This window comes from Haliotis rufescens, unplaced genomic scaffold (genome assembly GCF_023055435.1).
Source record: "Haliotis rufescens isolate VD_foot unplaced genomic scaffold, xgHalRufe1.0.p SCAF_10, whole genome shotgun sequence".
Classification (NCBI taxonomy): Eukaryota; Metazoa; Mollusca; class Gastropoda; order Lepetellida; family Haliotidae; genus Haliotis; species Haliotis rufescens.
This window is the reverse complement of record NW_025963780.1, coordinates 18,844,256-18,862,745: the sequence shown is the minus strand read 5'-3', so window position 1 is coordinate 18,862,745 and position 18,490 is coordinate 18,844,256. Positions and strand designations below refer to the sequence as shown.

The 18,490-nt window shown below is 41.5% G+C and overlaps 1 protein-coding gene across 1 annotated transcript in view; it reads right to left on the bottom strand.

Moving 5' to 3' along the window:
* Nucleotides 1–15,338, bottom strand: part of LOC124143101 (5'-AMP-activated protein kinase subunit gamma-1-like) — a 404,245-nt gene extending 388,907 nt beyond the window's left edge. Inside the window, exon 1 of the mRNA XM_048387897.1 lies at nt 15,128–15,338. Coding sequence (XP_048243854.1) covers nt 15,128–15,196 — 69 coding nt within the window. The 5' untranslated portion in view covers nt 15,197–15,338. The remainder of the gene's footprint in view (nt 1–15,127) is intronic.
* Between the last annotated feature and the right edge of the window lie 3,152 nt (nt 15,339–18,490).

The following is an 18,490-nucleotide window of genomic DNA, read 5'->3' as shown; positions in this document are numbered from 1 at the left end:
AAGGGGGCGCTGGTGGCCCGCAGTGGTCTAGTTCTCTGTCAGGATCCGCTGATAGTAGGTTCGAATCTCGGATTCGCCTCTAGAATCCTCGGTCCTTTCAACATTATACTGGAATATTATCTTGGATTTTCACAAAGTGGAAAATATCTGCGCCCTGCGTCACTTCCGACTTTGCTCCCACATGAAACATACGCCGTGATATAACTAAAATACTGTACAAAGCGCCTCATTCATGCCATGCAAATGACTGTCGTATATTGGTCTGGTGACTGGAACCAGTCCCTGTTTCCGATATGAATTTTAAAAATAACATAATGATCCGAGATATACATTTGTCTCTCGACCCTGGTGTGTTCCGAATGCATAAAAACAACGTTCGGGACACGTTTCAAGCTTTTATCTTTTGGTGTGCAATTTTGTTTGTGTGCTTGTTTGAAACATTATTTACGTTATTGTAATAAAAAGGAGACTGCTCAAGTCTAGTGTGGAAAATGCAGCGTCCAGCAGCAAGTCTCACCATTTTACCACGGCAAACAGTATCGAAGTCAGTGCATCTATATATAATATTATCATTTCATCAGTGCCCTTATTTTTTAAAGATCATCAAGTTTATAGATCATCTCTAGCCGTGTTGTGACAGTTATTCACCCAACTACCACAACAAATCACACACCGACATAACCCGCTCGTACAGTGTATGCCAACAAACACGGCTTAAGTAAACATAATAAATAACGAGTTGTAATACATGCATAAATTTTGTAATGTACGTGGATCGAAATTATATTTAGATTAATTTGAAACCGAATCATAAATGTGCGAACCGCTTCCTTCCCTTCCCTAAATCCCGAAAACCATCAACTCCGTCACTCTGAGTCGCATTGTTCACCTCTCAATCCCGAATACTGCTCGAAATCTTAAAAGTACTGATAAAGGAAGCGATCTGAAGTCAGATTACTGAAAAAACATAGAAACATTAAAATATATAAAGGACATTTTTACGTACACCATTATATTTTTTAAATTGTTGAATCGGTATATCAAATACGATTTTTTTGCGTCCGCGTACAACACTGTTGAGTCCCGAATACCTCCCGTGTAAAAAACGGGGTTGTCATCCTTAATCCTCTTTAATGTCACCGCCAGTTTCCGTAATTCTAAATCTCCGGGTGGTTGAAGTCAAGCTGGGTCAAACCATTGGATCAAGGTTGTACATTTTTTGCACCCACTAACAAATAATGTTCTTCATTTGTCAAATGACCAAATATGGCGACGATCAGTGTGATCCTTCACAGCCATGCACACCCGAAGACGGTGGTGTCCTGTTTGACTCGCCACATAAACCCGACTCCATAAACTCCCATATGCAATGGACAGACAGAAGAGTGTTTTAGCGTTTCATTTTACGACCCATACACCTGATGATTGCAGCATGTGTCAACACTTGACGTTAGCGATGTTGAAACGAGGTCGATTCGTAGCTTTATAATGTTTATATATTTAACAGTATTCAAACTGCGTCATGCAATACGTCCTCTAATTCACTAATAACCTGTCCTCTAAACCACATGCCTATTTCATTTACGTTACGGGGAACAACAATTTATATCATTATATATCATTTTTTTTAATGTTTTTGTTTTGCAGTTTGTTTGGTTCCTTGTTCAAGTAAATTTGAGACATTATTTATATGCTATTGTAATGACTGCTCGGGTCTTGTGTGGTGTATGCAGCATTTAGAAGTAAGTCTCACTAGCTGACCACGGCAAATGTATACAGATCTGTGGATAAAGTAGATCATGAATTCTCCTCTTTACCACATGTCTTGTCTGTTAGGTTATAACTCCACTTATATGCTATGCCTACTCCACTGAATTCAGCTGTCCCCCTTTACCACATGCCTTGTCTGTAAGGTTATAACTCCACTTATATGCTATGCCTACTCCACTGAATTCAGCTGTGTCTCTTTACCACATGCCTTGTCTGTAAGGTTATAACTCCACTTATATGCTATGCCTACTCCACTGAATTCAGCTGTCCCCCTTTACCACATGCCTTGTCTGTTAGGTTATAACTCCACTTATATGCTATGCCTACTCCACTGAATTCAGCTGTGTCTCTTTACCACATGCCTTGTCTGTAAGGTTATAACTCCACTTATATGCTATGCCTACTCCACTGAATTCAGCTGTGTCTCTTTACCACATGCCTTGTCTGTTAGGTTTAAACTCCACTTATATGCTATGCCTACTCCACTGAATTCAGCTGTGTCTCTTTACCACATGCCTTGTCTGTTAGGTTTAAACTCCACTTATATGCTATGCCTACTCCACTGAATTCAGCTGTCCCCCTTTACCACATGCCTTGTCTGTAAGGTTATAACTCCACTTATATGCTATGCCTACTCCACTGAATTCAGCTGTGTCTCTTTACCACATGCCTTGTCTGTAAGGTTAAAACTCCACTTATATGCTATGCCTACTCCACTGAATTCAGCTGTCCCCCTTTACCACATGCCTTGTCTGTAAGGTTAAAACTCCACTTATATGCTTAGCCTACTCCACTGAATTCAACCGTGTCTCTTTACCACATGCCTTGTCTGTAAGGTTTAAACTCCACTTATATGCTATGCCTACTCCACTGAATTCAACCGTGTCTCTTTACCACATGCCTTGTCTGTAAGGTTTAAACTCCACTTATATGCTATGCCTACTCCACTGAATTCAGCTGTCCCCCTTTACCACATGCCTTGTCTGTAAGGTTTAAGCTCCACTTATATGCTATGCCTACTCCACTGAATTCAGCTGTGTCTCTTTACCACATGCCTTGTCTGTAAGGTTATAACTCCACTTATATGCTATGCCTACTCCACTGAATTCAGCTGTGTCTCTTTACCACATGCCTTGTCTGTAAGGTTTAAACTCCACTTATATGCTATGCCTACTCCACTGAATTCAACCGTGTCTCTTTACCACATGCCTTGTCTGTAAGGTTTAAACTCCACTTATATGCTATGCCTACTCCACTGAATTCAGCTGTCCCCCTTTACCACATGCCTTGTCTGTTAGGTTATAACTCCACTTATATGCTATGCCTACTCCACTGAATTCAGCTGTCCCCCTTTACCACATGCCTTGTCTGTAAGGTTAAAACTCCACTTATATGCTATGCCTACTCCACTGAATTCAGCTGTGTCTCTTTACCACATGCCTTGTCTGTAAGGTTAAAACTCCACTTATATGCTATGCCTACTCCACTGAATTCAGCTGTGTCTCTTTACCACATGCCTTGTCTGTAAGGTTTAAACTCCACTTATATGCTATGCCTACTCCACTGAATTCAGCTGTGTCTCTTTACCACATGCCTTGTCTGTAAGGTTAAAACTCCACTTATATGCTATGCCTACTCCACTGAATTCAGCTGTCCCCCTTTACCACATGCCTTGTCTGTAAGGTTTAAACTCCACTTATATGCTATGCCTACTCCACTGAATTCAGCTGTCCCCCTTTACCACATGCCTTGTCTGTCGGGTTAAAACTCCACTTAAATGTTATTCCTACTCCACTGAATTCAGCTGTGTCTCTTTACCACATGCCTTGTCTGTAAGGTTTAAACTCCACTTATATGCTATGCCTACTCCACTGAATTCAACCGTGTCTCTTTACCACATGTCTTGTCTGTTAGGTTATAACTCCATCTATATGCTATGCCTACTCCACTGAATTCAGCTGTGTCTCTTTACCACATGCCTTGTCTGTTAGGTTATAACTCCACTTATATGCTATGCCTACTCCACTGAATTCAGCTGTCCCCCTTTACCACATGCCTTGTCTGTAAGGTTATAACTCCACTTATATGCTATGCCTACTCCACTGAATTCAGCTGTGTCTCTTTACCACATGCCTTGTCTGTTAGGTTATAACTCCACTTATATGCTATGCCTACTCCACTGAATTCAGCTGTGTCTCTTTACAACATGTCTTGTCATTACGTCGCAACTCCACTTATATGTTATGCTTACTCCAACACAGCTATGACTTCTCCTTACCGCATGTATTTTTCTTTTACGTCACAACTCCACTTACATGCTATGCCTCCTCCAGTTCAATTATGCCTGCCACTGTTAACCGCCATGCGTGCCTATTTTGTGCGATTACTCAATCTATCTTATTACTATAATCCATTTATCGGTTGTCTGTTTGCTCCCTTTGACATCCCACTTACTGGGATCCTGGTATGATCGTCTCGATGTTGACAGAACAAGGGGAACTGGCCGGACTCCAGGCAGTCGTATTATCTATTTATCCTCTACTTCAACGAACGTTATGACTTCCGTCATTTCCCCCAAATCAACTCGTGTGCTTCCCTATAATGACCAGGGTACCGTTTCACAAACCGATCGTATCGCTACGACAGTCGTAATGGGAGTTACGATCACCTTAGGCCTACGATCGCTTTCGGCGACACGGATGGCCCAGTCGTCTAAGGCATCGGAATTCGTTGTTTCAAAGGTGCCTCCGACCCGCGAACATCCGGTTTAGAATAGGTCTTCAGCAACCCATGCTTGCCGTAAAAGGACACTATGCTTGTCGTGAAAGGCGACTGATGAGATCGGGTGGTCAGGCTCGCTGACTTGGTTGATGCATGTCATCGCATCCCAATTGCGTAGATCGATGCTCATGGTGTCAATCACTGCACTGTCTGGTCCAGACTCGATTATTTACACACCGTCGCCTTATAGATGGAATATTGCTGAGTGCGGCGTTAAACAACAATCATAGGAGGTGCCTCCCTTAGGAGTTCAATGGTCCTATGATCGTGGATCGAATCCCAGATTGGCCATTATTATACTCTTTGGTTTGACACAACCATACCCATGCTCGCGGAAATCGCCAAAGCGGTAATAGACATCTTGTCTTCCGCCTCAAGCTGCCACGCCATGATATATAATACAGCTAAACAACTCACAGACAGATTGACAGAGATCGCAACTGGTCTAAACATTAACATTCCATGCCCATTATACAACCATATACAGCAGTCATTTCCCTTTAAATAATCTGTTTCTTCTCTGAGATGTTTAAGCCCCTCCCGCTAAATATAATACCCATTCCCTTCCACTTGGAAGTTTTCTGAATATATTCCCGTTCTTTGATTCGAACCCGAACATCGTATGCCATGTAAAGTTATTATTGGGTCTTTGCATTTTCTTTGGTTCAGTGGCAATTAGATTATTTGCGCTGTCTCGTCTGCACATCTGAAAAATTGTCGAAGCTCCGCGCTCGTTGTTGTCACAAGAACCTCGTGCTGCACGTGCAAAATTGCGACGCGCCGGTTGAGTCTATGCCTCTTTAAATGGATGCTTCCAATACCAGGAGTCCGACATTTGATTTGTTTGTTTGTTGTTTAACGCCGCACTCAGCAATAGTCCAGGTATATGAAGGCGGTATGTAAATAATCTGGTCTGGACCAGACAATCCAGTGATTGACATCATGAACATCGAGCCAAGCAATTTGGATACGATGACATGCGTCAACCAAGTCAGCGATCTCGTAAGTCGCCTGTTACGACAAGCATAGGTTGCTGAAGACCTATTCCTACCCGGATCTTCACGGGTCCGACATTTGATAAGTGCGGAGTGTGAGGGGTAGTCAAACAGTCAAATACTGGATTTGTTCGCCCCTGGGTCCCAGGTTTAATTTAATCGGCTTTCAGGTGTAGCTTGATCTTCGCAGGTCTACTTCTTGCAAACCACTATTGTCTATGTTACGGCTGGTATTGGGGACGACAGTGACGTCACAAAAACCCAAAGTCTCACCTCACCTCATATAGCCTGTTGTCTACCCTGTGGCGTGTGGCAGATGGCCCACAAGCCCGTCACTGCGTCGTTACTGATCATATCTTAACCGACTTATAATATATTTATTTTGTATCATTTATCTGCCCCAATGCAAGTACACGGGATTACCACGTTCTATTTTAGTTTGACATGGAATACATCGCTTTTAGATTATTTGCCATGGTGGACAGTGATGTGGTCGTCTTCAAATAGTTATATTGTCTCTTACATTTATTCTTATGCAAATATTCGACAACGAATGATCGCCGTCGACTATAGAACATCCATACCCAATGCAGGGTCACGCCATCTTGACCCAAGGGACTCCGATCACACATTGATGTAAAGGCTTATGGGTAAACACTCCTTTGCGCAGATCAGCGACCTCGAATGTGTTGGGACTTATCATAACTGGTTCAGACTGGCGACAAACTACTCAGATACAGTTGTGCTGTCACCCAATCTGACACAAACACTCATTAGCAAACTAAAATTTGGTATCGGAAATGAGAGTATTTAAACCAAATTAAAATCTGTTTTTGTTGATAGGTTAGGTGAAATGGGGTTTCACGTCGCGATCAAGATTATTGCACTGATATTGCGACGTACATGCACGTTCAGCGCCCATGGAATAGACATGGTGTGGATGTTATCTGTGGGTCGACTCCAAAGGTCTCCTCCCAAAACGCAGACCAGATTTGATGTTCATTACATCACGCATGCTGGTCACACTGAATTAAGGAATGGATAAATCCAAAATTGTTCTGTATTCATATTTCCTTATCTGCGTTTTGGACTGAATCACTCCAGGCCCCGTGGCACGTGTGTGGGGGAGAGTTGGATGCATAAATTTTGACTTGTTAAACTATTATGAATTTGCTTGGTATTTTTGGATCTTTTTGTTTCAGATGTGTATGAAAGACTGTTGGGGACTGTGAGGTAGCTCTGTGGTCCCCATCGTTTGTTCGTGAAGACGTCGTTCGATTCCCCTCATGGTTACAATGTGTGCACCCCTTTCTGGTTTCCACTGTCGTAACATTGCTAATATTGCTGGAACATTGTTAAGAGTGGCGGAAAGATATTTACATCCAAACACGCCATGCATGTTTCACCTTCAACACACCTCGTCAGTAACATACGATGGCATATCTCATCGAACACACATCTCCATGCACACATAAAAACACGATGTACTCTGTGACACACATTATTGATACACTTGGTGACTAATTCAGTGAAAGAGCGGTGCACAAGATCACGAGATAATGCCGCCTCGCCGACAATGACAAGGGTGGCTAGGCGATAGTATCAGGAACTAAAAGATAAGCCTCGGGATATTGAATCTACTATAGTGATCAAATATGTCAGTCTCTTGGCCGTTTAGTCATCTTGGTCGCGTTCGCGTTCGTAATATCAATAGACTCAAGTTCTTTATGAATAAGCGAGCGAATGTTTTTTAACGCCGTAGCAGTGATGCCCAAACACTATCACGGACTCAACAGTGACTGGAAGCATTGAACAACTATCCACATTATTATTACTGCGGCCTTTGGAACAGTGTTATATTTTCAGCCCATGGGGAACAACGAGGCGCTATGTCGTATAAGGCGCTGAAAGCTTTAACCATCTGATCCTATCGGGTACCCATTCACAGCTGGGTGAAAATCTCTTGCCTCAGGAGACAACTTGTGTTTCAGTCAAACTGCCCAACACGGCCACCCATGCATCTACTCTCCGCGACCAACATATATGTGACCTTTGCGCAGTACCTCTTTATGCCTCTTTAGCCAGCTTATAATAATGACACTACGGGATACATGGGATACGTCGTTTAGTACGTAACGATAACACATGTAGCATTTTACTGTACAGAAGATTTATATTACCCCGGATAAACAAGTATGGTACAACATGTCAGAAGCAGTATGATTATATATTTGTTGAAATAGACATACAATGCCTAACTTCATACTTCCATATCACCGTGATGTTTTGCAACCATTCAGATTGCGCGTTTACAGCCATCCCTGCTTAAATCCGCATCTGGTTTCAAAGCCTATAGCCTTATCATCAGCCTCAGTAGCACCTCTCATCTGGTCACGGATGTAAACTTTATATAGTTGCAAAGCATCTCCAGTTCAAAAGTTGTTACAAATACAGAAACAACGTAGGGCTCAGTGTACAACCCTGTCTTGCCAAATGCATCAGTTCACACTACGAGTGACCCATTTGATATAGACTTCACATTACAGCATCACATTAAGACACGTCTTGACATTTAGTCAGACAAGACTATAGATCACAGAGACAAGGTTTTCAAATGCCAAATCTACAAAGGTGGGGTAAAGTGTGTGGAATAAACATCTTTGAATTCTTGCATACACAGGAAATATACCAGGCGCCATATGTAAACGAACCCTTCTGTTTGCTATGTTGCTTTGAGCGTCATGGATTGCATCAGAGAAAATCATTTAGTTTTTATACAAGCAGAAAGGGCATTTGAAAAACGTTTTAAGCAACTCCTAAATGTTATATATAGTGAAACCTCGAATAAAATCATGGTAACATTGAAAACAAATCGAGTTATCCAAATCCGAGACAAGAGGAGTATGGTGAGTGAGTGAGTGAGTTGGGTTTTACGCCGCTTTTAACAGTATTCCAGTTATATCACGGCGTGTCAGCTTAATGTGGGAGGAAAGCCCGAAGTGATGCAGGTCTCAGACGTTTACCACTTCGGTGAAACCCACGAGCACGGGTATGGTGCTGACAAACCTAGAAACATAATCGGGGCGAACCGAAGAGGAGTATGGGAATTAGCTTAGAGAGTTGATGAGGATTCAGTCGAGAACATACACTAACATGATCTCAAGTGATATAGCGATAACAAGGCTTCATTGTTTCAGGGGCAGTGGGGTAGCCTAGTGGTTAAAGAGTTCTCTTGACACCCTGAAGGTCCGGGTTCGATTCCCAACATGGGTACAATGTGGGAAGCCCATTTATGGTGTTATTGTTGAAATTTTGCTAAAAGTGGCGTAAAATCAAAATCACCCACTCGTTGATTCAGGCAATAACTTGAAACTGTCCTTTACTATGTCTTGCTATTTAAAATGTCCGACGCCAAGATGTTGTCAAAGTGTTTGAAAATGAGGTTTCAAAACTTTACAGAGACATGTCATTGTCAGGTCATAAAATCTATAAATAAATGTGACAACAACATTTCCACAATCATAAGAAATCTTACAAAACATCCCTGCCGCAGTGAAAGCTAGATTCCCTGACGATTGTGTTTAAGCCTAGTATATGTAACATATGGGATCCGGTTAAACATAAGGCATGATGTCAGTTCAGAAACGCTTAAGAACGCCAACCACAACAACACAACCATGTCAAGCAGTTAGTCACCAGATGGCCTAATTAATTGCCTGAAGCAAGACGCCTCCTTGCCTGAAGATCTTTACGAAATTCCAAAACAGTTCATTGTAAAACAGTAAAGCGTGTCCAGTTTTTCAAATTAGTCATCTCCCCGAGGCAAGGGTGTTAACTGACTGTAAAAGTGCAGTTTCCACCCTTACAGAGCAAGGCTGGAATTTCTGGTCTCGATCGTAGAGCCAACAGTGGCTATTACGAGTTTATGTCCCTTCTATGTTCCTTTTATTGACCAATCAGATTCCACCTCTCATATCACTTGCATTTGCTTCAAACAAAATGGCGGCGTCAAGTCTGATCGATAATCAAAATCTATATTGTAATAAAACGGATGTTACCTCGCTTAGTGCATAAAATCACGTGAGCACCTTCACTAAAACATGAATGGATTTTGAAAATATTTCGACGCCATGTTGACGGTACACATGCTCTGTAAATGATGCAATCGACCGAAATGTGCACGGCAGATTTACGAACCGGATGCCGATTTCGTTACGCGATTTTGACTGGACAATGCATAGACTCGTTAGTCCAATACATAACTGCAGCCTAGTTCGGCAAGGGTGAAAACTAGACTTCTATAGTCAGTTAACTCCCTTGCCTCGGGAAGATGGAAATGAGTTAACATATTTATAGATTCATTTCGAAAACATAAATGAGGATAGATTTCGATGTTTCATTTGTCACAGTCGTCACCACTCGCCCCTTTCCGTAACCTATTCGGCTTGTCCCGGAATAACACGAGTTGGTCACGAATGAGGTTTGTCAATATACTTTATGGGATCCTGACGGCGAGTACTTTTGGCAAACAATTGCAAAATTAATCACTCTCCGAATTGCTTGTATTCATCTGGCATTCTCTTTAACTGCATCCTTTACACCAAAAATATACGACCCCATTTTCCCCCCTCAAACAGCCTTATCCGCGCTTGAGAAAACAACCTTAATTGCGATCTGACGTGTTTTTTCAAGATTGACGTGTGAGGCAGATTGCCTTTGGTTTCAAAGATACATACCAATGACTTACTGAACAGGTTTCCTTAGAGGATAAGATTTCTCTTAAACGGTAAACGAGATGAATGAGCTAAAACTGTTGTGGCGTCGATGTTCTGAACATGGGTGTCGGGTGTCACACTTGTAGTGTGTCGTGTTGCAGACTTCAGCATTAATATCAATTTGTTTCGAGAGTTCATTGCCCAGATCACAAGTGACGATATTGTTGATAATGTCGTGGTAGGGGGGACTCGTGACAGTCAGCACAAAGTGTATAGTAAATATTTGACGAATGTGACGGGTCTGGATACCTGTCATACTACATGGTAGGAAAACGATTCACTGTAGTTCACCCGTAGGTCACCATTGGGGGTGGTAGGTGTTTTTGGCAGTGACAGTTTCAACCCTTGTGGGATTTGAAATGTACATCGGCTATGTATTTTGTGGGGCATAAAAGTAATGTACTATTCAAAAGAACTTGAAACTGTTATGGCGACGCACATTTGGTAAAGCGGTTTGTAAGAATTTAAGTGTTATTTTCGCATCATCACCTAAAGTGGAGCCAACTCGAAACTACACAAACTTGAGAGGCAGATGCTTAAACACGTAATAGCTATCATTGTCGTGGGGCACCCATGTCATGTAATATTAAAAGGATTTTTAATTTGTGCCAATAAACATTTGGAATGGCAGTCGTCTGATTCGCCGCAATTCACTGTTCAGAGTTGCGCCCCTTGGGCCCACAGAAACCTATGGTCGTGGGTTCGAATCCCGGTTCATCCCGATTATGTTTCTAGGTTTGTCAGCACCATACCCGGGCTTATGAGTTTCACCAAAGTGGTAAACGTCTGATACTTGCATCACTTTTCGGCATTAAGCTTGCGCGCCGTGGTATAACTGTAATATTGTTTATAGCTCACTCACCGATGTCGACAAATGCCATTAAATTTGACACTGACCATACAACTACTTAACCATTTCCCCGCTCAACTGACGTCAGCAATATAGACAACAAACTACTTCAGCAGCTGTGCAGAGGTTGTATCGACATTTTCAGAATGTCCTTGGTTGTTCCTGATTGTGAGTCGTAATGTTGTAAGGTTGTGTGAATGTTTTCAGGTTTTCCACGAATACGACGTTTCCAATAAAGTATCACCTAACAATTTTACAAAGGTACTTGCAGCGAGTAAACAATACTTGAACAATTGTGTCCATATGGCGCACCAGGAAGATTCAATTAGCTCTCTACATGCTGCCATGCTATATGGCACATGCTACAGTCAATGTGGAAAATGACTGATATTTTCACTTAGGCAATTTTCGAAACGCCTATATATTTCAGTTATTTTACAAATTGACTGAAAATGATGTCCATTTATTTATCTATAACGAATTTCAAACATTTTGATGTTGAATTTCACCACCAAGTAACTGAAAAATGATAAGATTGAAATAATATAAGAGTTTTCCTATTTTTTTCGCTTCTATTCCTCGCATAATTAGTCTATTGTAATGTATTTAAACCCTTGTGAAATTCCTAATACTTTTTGTCAATCTGTCAAAAAATAGGCAGGTTTTTCAGTCAATTTGTAAAATGACTGAAATATTGAGGCATTTTGTGAACTGGCTAAATGAATCATATTTTACACAATTACTGAAATATGTCCCACTTATGGGTTATTCTTTATTGTCTCTTCGTGGTTTCCAATCTAGATCCAGATGTTTTAATTAATACCCTGTGTTAAACTGGGACATTTGTCTTTGTATTAAGGAAGATATCAGTTAGATGGGAACACCCTAAAGGATGGCATGGTAGACAAACCACGAAGTGTTTCAAGTCTGTTTGCTAGTCTGTCTCACAGTCCCTGGACCACATTATTTCCCCTTCCACCCAGTCCTTTCTGTAATGCAAAAGCCCTAGAAGAAGCAAGTCTAGATTTTCCCCAGGTTCTGAATGTCCCATCCTACTGGGGCTCCTTTTCAATTTAAATAAATCAATGTAGTAGCGTTCATATTTTCTCTCGCCGTGTAAGGGGCGACTCGGGTGGTCAGGCTTGCTGACTTGGTTGATGCATGTCATCGCATCCCACTTGTGTAGATCGATGCTCATGATGTCAATCACTGGATTGTCTGGTCCAGGCTGGATTATTTACGGACCGCCGTCATATAGCTGGAATTTTGCCGAGTGTGGCGTTAAACAACAAACTAGAAACAAACAAACAAACAAACAAACAAACAAACATATATAATGATAAAACTACTGTGTCATTACCTTGCAGCGAAACGAAATATACCATGGGTGAGTGAGTGAGTGAGTGAGTTTGGTTCTATAGTCCAGCAATATCACGGCGAGGGACACCATAAATGGGCTTCACACATTGTAACCATGTTGGGAATCGAACCCGCGAACGCTTTAACCACTAGGCTACTTAACCGCCCCTAAATATATACCAGGGATTGACGTCAGTATGAAAGGCTGTTTAGAACGTTCCTTTAAAATGCATGCAACATTCCAGCAACATAACGGCCGGGCACACCAGAAATGGGCGTTACACAGTGTGGACTCTATAATGTTATAGTGTTTGTTTTATTTATAACTTGGTAATTTCAATATAACAAATGTAATCAATCATGTGGAAAGAATATTTATGACTATTGTCTCTACTTTGTTCGCTTTTTGAGCATCAACTAGATCTATATAGATTTCATCTTTAGATTATTCACTTAGTTGAACATTTGGACATGTGGAAAGCATATAAATGGCAATAATCAGGACACTGTAAACTAATTGAGTTTCATAGTTAAATATTCTCTTAATCGATATAAATAGAATTATTTTATTTGAGAGTGTCAAAGGAATATCGATGACATTGTTATAACACAGTATGATGTTTTAGATTTAAAACTAGATCCTACCAGTAAATTATTCACTCAATAAATTAATTTCAATGACGTTTAGTGTTCTAGCGGGGATCCAGAGTTGCGTCCCTTAGCGACATGATTCTGATTCCAGGTTTGTCAGCTCCATGTCACACTCGTGACCAACTCGTGATATTCCGGACAAGCCGAAACGCGACTCGTGCCCATCTCATGGCCATTTTTGAGACCGTGTTCCGTCTAAGTGCAAATGGGCATAGCTAAAAGAATTGTCAATTCGTTGCGTAATGATTATATAAAAAAAATTTATATACCAGATGCTATTTAAAACACACCGTGGCTTTTGGTATTGTGCAGTATGATTGGACACATTTAACTGTATCTTGAACATATTTTTAGATGCAAGACATGTGTAAAATCAATCAAAGGTTATTCTTGAGAGATTCTTTGACCGAATTACTGATAGGTTTGTCGTATTTTAGCACATAACATTCATCTTGCAGGTATCGGAAAGGGCAAGTGGTGACGACTGCTGGATATCACCGCTCGTCGGTTTTACCAGAATAATAAATGTCTAAGGCTTCATTTCATCACTCGGGGCTTTCCTCCAACAAAAAACGGACACGCTGACACGTAACTGTAATACAGCTCAAAGCGGCGTAAAACACAACTCATACACCCTTCCCCTATCAATGACGTGATGTGTGGGTTATATAAGATTCCGGTCAAAGGGCACACGCTGAATGCGACGCAGTATATGTAATCCCAACACTTGGTTCTGCCTCACAGATAAGGCGGATAGCCCTCCAGATTACTGAGATCTGCATTTTAACATTGGCAACGTGGAAAACGGAAATATACATTCACCGCGCCTGAAGCAACGAAACCTTTGTGTGAGCTTAAGATGGAATATCAATATACTTTTAAAATTAAAAAATATCCCTATTTGGAAATAAGTCACACCTGGCGTTTCAACCCATACAAAACATACTATCGATCAGCACTGAGAGCATGGAGTTAATAGGGCTTCCGTGCTGGAATCAGACCATGGATTCAGTAGGCAACATGTAACGGGTGGAGGGTGGGACAGGTTGATACCCGGATAAATGAGAGTGGCCATCCTTCCAATGGTACAAGGGTCAGCCCAATCACCACCCCTTGCAACTTTGATTCAAATATCTTTTCAAAACCCACGTTTAACGTCTTTCTCGTTTGCTAACACTAACCTCTTATTCTGACATTTTTTTAAGAAGTGGCAAATTAGCAGACCCATCAACACCCTTTTTGTCTGATATTATATCAATCTCATTGTTAATATTTACCGTAATTACCTAGAAAGATGTCTATTTTACATAGAATTTAATTATCGGGTCACCAGCCGGCGATTAAGATTCTACGATATATATGTTATAAACCATCACCATCCATTCAGTCTTGTCATCCCTGTAGCTTGGGTTCCTGAAAGTAAGAGACTTAATGGTTTCTTTACACTCGAGAATTCCTTTTAAAGAAGTAAACCTTATTAAACCGTGTACATGACTTTATTTCGGGGACAACAAAGTCCCTTTACAGCAAGCGAAAGTAATATTCCAACACGCGTCAATATGAACCCTTAAATCTATGTCTTGATTTTATTCCAACGGATCTGGAGCGCACTCTCAGCCGAATGCTGCCTTTTAATTTGTTATGCACACTCCACAGGTTAACCGTGGTTTGTATATAGACAGTATACAATATATCGAACGCTTCCTACTTATGTCCACTGCATGCCAGGGGACTCCGTTATTATGTGTATATATATAAGTCTTGTGTCTCTAATAGACATAAATGCATAGACACGTGCTGGGAAGTCATTATTATGTGATCAGTTTCACGAAGTATTTAAATGTTGACAACACGCCAACTGTTTCTACTTCTTGCATGTCTGCATATCTCCGTTCAACTGAGGATGAGGCACACGTACCGTGTATATCTGTGTGTGAAGTACTTACCATTTCCAGCTGCACTTTTTTCCTTTGTTTTTCCTGAAGCCACCGGGACGGGATCTCATCACAATCCATCGTCGTTAATCCACGTAATCCACACAGGGCGATAATCCAAACAGCTGACAACACACAATTCCCACCGCTGTGGAAGATCCCAACACTTGTGTTCAATTGGGTCCGACGGTCCCGCAATTCTCTGATTACAACGTGTGTTTCTTCATATTCACTCAAGCGGCCTTATACGTATTATGACCTAACGCGCTATAGGTGAATCGACAGTGTTCCCACACGTGTTAATAGTACCCTATTGTAACGCCGTTGCAGGACGAGGTGTGAGCACTTGTCACGTCCGTTATAAAGGTTCCAGTGAAATAAATAGCTCAGTGCATTGTCCCGTTGGAAATCTCGATTGTTGGCGATGAGATAAAATCAAGGAATACATATGATAGAGTTAGCGTTGTGTGAACAAACGCCGCGTTATATCGAGCGGTTTAGTAGTGTACTCCGGTGGCGGTGTGCTTTCTGCAGCTGTTGTGACTATAGGCGGTTGGATGGATAACACCGTAAGTAAACTCCGAAATCATCTGTGACTTGCGATATGTAAGCGTTACCGTAAATCCTCGATTAAACGCTTGCTTGTATGAACGTTTGTGGTTTGTTAATTAACGCCTCACTCAGCAATGTTCCAGCTATATGACGGCGGTCTGTAAATAATCGAGTCTGGATAAGACAATCCAGTGATTGACATCATGAACATTCCAAGCAATTGGGATACGATGACATGCATCAACAAGGACGCCGAGCCTGACCACTCGATCCCGTTAGTCGCCTCTCACGACAAGCCAATGTTGCTGGGGATTATATTCTTACTTTTATCCTCCGGGGTGGCACGGATGGCCCAGTCGTCTAAGGCGCCGCGATTCGCTGTGCAGAGTTGCGTCCCTTGGGCACGCCAGAAACCTATGATTGTGGGTTCGAATCCCGGTTCGCCCCAATTATGTTTCTAGGTTTTTCAGCACCATACCCGTGCTCGTGGGTTTCACCGAAGTGGTAAACGTCTGAGACCTGCATCACTTCGGGCTTTCCTCGCACATTAAGCTGACACGCCGTGATACAACTGGAATAATGTTAAAAGCGGCGTTAAACCCCAACTCACTCACTCATTCACTTACTTTTATCCTCCGATAACTTTTGAGTGTTCGGTATGCTCCTGTTGCAATAGAACAAAAGAACGTGCAGTATTTACTTAATGGAGATAGATGATACGGGGTCACATCGTGCTCAACCTTTCAGAAAATAAACGGCCTCCTTGAATGAATGGTTATTTGTTTATTTGTTGTTTAACGCCGCACTCAGCAATATTCCAGCTATATGACGGCTGTCTGTAAATAATCGAGTCTGGACCAGACAATCCAGTGATTGATATCAAGAGCATCGATCCACGCAATTGGGATCGATGACATGCTTCAACCAAGTCAGCAAGCCTGACCAGCCGATCCCGTTAGTCGCCTCTTACGACAAGCATAGTCGCCTTTAACGGCATTCTACCCCGGGCTTTTCACGCTGTCAACCACTGGTTTGCATGGACCAGACTCGCGTATTTACCGACCGCGATGATATAGCTTACATATTGCTGACAGCAGCTTAAAAAATCACACACTCCGTAAAACTTCATTCAACGTGACTACTACGAGCAATAACAGTTCACGACAACCAGTGAATAGGTGAGATGATATGATTGGCCTGACATTTCATGGTCGGGCCTCAGACACCACGAGCGAACGCTTTAACCTCTTGGCTAAACTGACCCACTGCCCTGACGTCTGCAAACGAGGTGTCTACCAATTATTATCTTTAAAACAACCCCTGCTCCCCATTCAGATAACTACTCTGTTCCATTGTAGTAACACGATAACACTTGCTGTTAGAACAACTCAATGTTGACTTTCTCCAGATAGCTTTCATTTTTCTTCCATGGCGTTGGTCCAGGAACGCCCGCACAAGGAAACACTACGTCACGCAGCAGGCGGGGAATTCTCATTGACATCCAGGTCTCTGAAGGTGTTGCGTCATTTGACGTCTGTAACCACGTGGGGTCTTGCGTCATCAACGTCAAGTCACGTGGTCTTCTTGTTATTACCGCCAAGCTACATATGTATAAATGTATTACCTTTTGGTCTGCATTGCGAAATTTGTGACTTTATTATCCAGATACCTATCTTTTCATCGCTTGAAGAATGATCGCGATTCATGTGTGTTTGACGATGTGTGTGTGTTGATATAAGGTGTATCACGATGTATGTGTGTTGATATAAGGTGTATCACGATGTATGTGTGTTGATATGACGTGTATCATGATGTATGTGTGTTGACATAAGGTGTATCACGATGTATGTGTGTTGATAAACGTGTATCACGATGTATGTGTGTTGATAAACGTGTATCACGATGTATGTGTGTTGATAAACGTGTATCATGATGTATGTGTGTTGATATAAGGTGTATCACGATGTATGTGTGTTGATAAACGTGTATCACGATGTATGTGTGTTGATAAACGTGTATCACGATGTATGTGTGTTGATAAACGTGTATCACGTTGTATGTGTGTTGATATAAGGTGTATCACGATGTATGTGTGTTGATAAACGTGTATCACGATGTATGTGTGTTGATAAACGTGTATCACGATGTATGTGTATTGAAAGGACGTGTATCACGAAGTATTTGTGTTGATATGACGTGTATCACGATGTGGGTGTGTTGATAAACGTGTATCACGACGTATGTGTGTTGATATGACGTGTATCATGATGTATGTGTGTTGATATAAGGTGTATCACGATGTATGTGTGTTGATATGACGTGTATCACGATGTATGTGTGTTGATATGAGGTGTATCACGATGTATGTGTGTTGATAAACGTGTATCACGATGTTTGTGTTTGATATGACGTGTGTCACGATGTATGTGTAATGAAAGGACCTGTATCACGATGTATGTGTGTTGATATGACGTGTCACAATGTATGTGTGTTGATAAACGTGTATCACGATGTGTGTGTGTGTGTTCATATGACGTGTGTCACGATGTTTGTGGTTTGATATGACATGTATAATGATGTATGTGTGTTGATGTAACATTTGTCACGATCTATGTTTAATGAAAGGACGTGTGTCACGATGTATGTGTGTTGATAAACGTGTATCACGATGTATGTGTGTTGATATGACGTGTGTCACGATGTATGTGTGTTGATATGAAGTGTATCATGATGTATGTGTGTTGATAAACGTATATCACGATGTATCTGTGTTGATATGACGTATGTCACGATGTATGTGTGTTGATATGAGGTGTATCACGA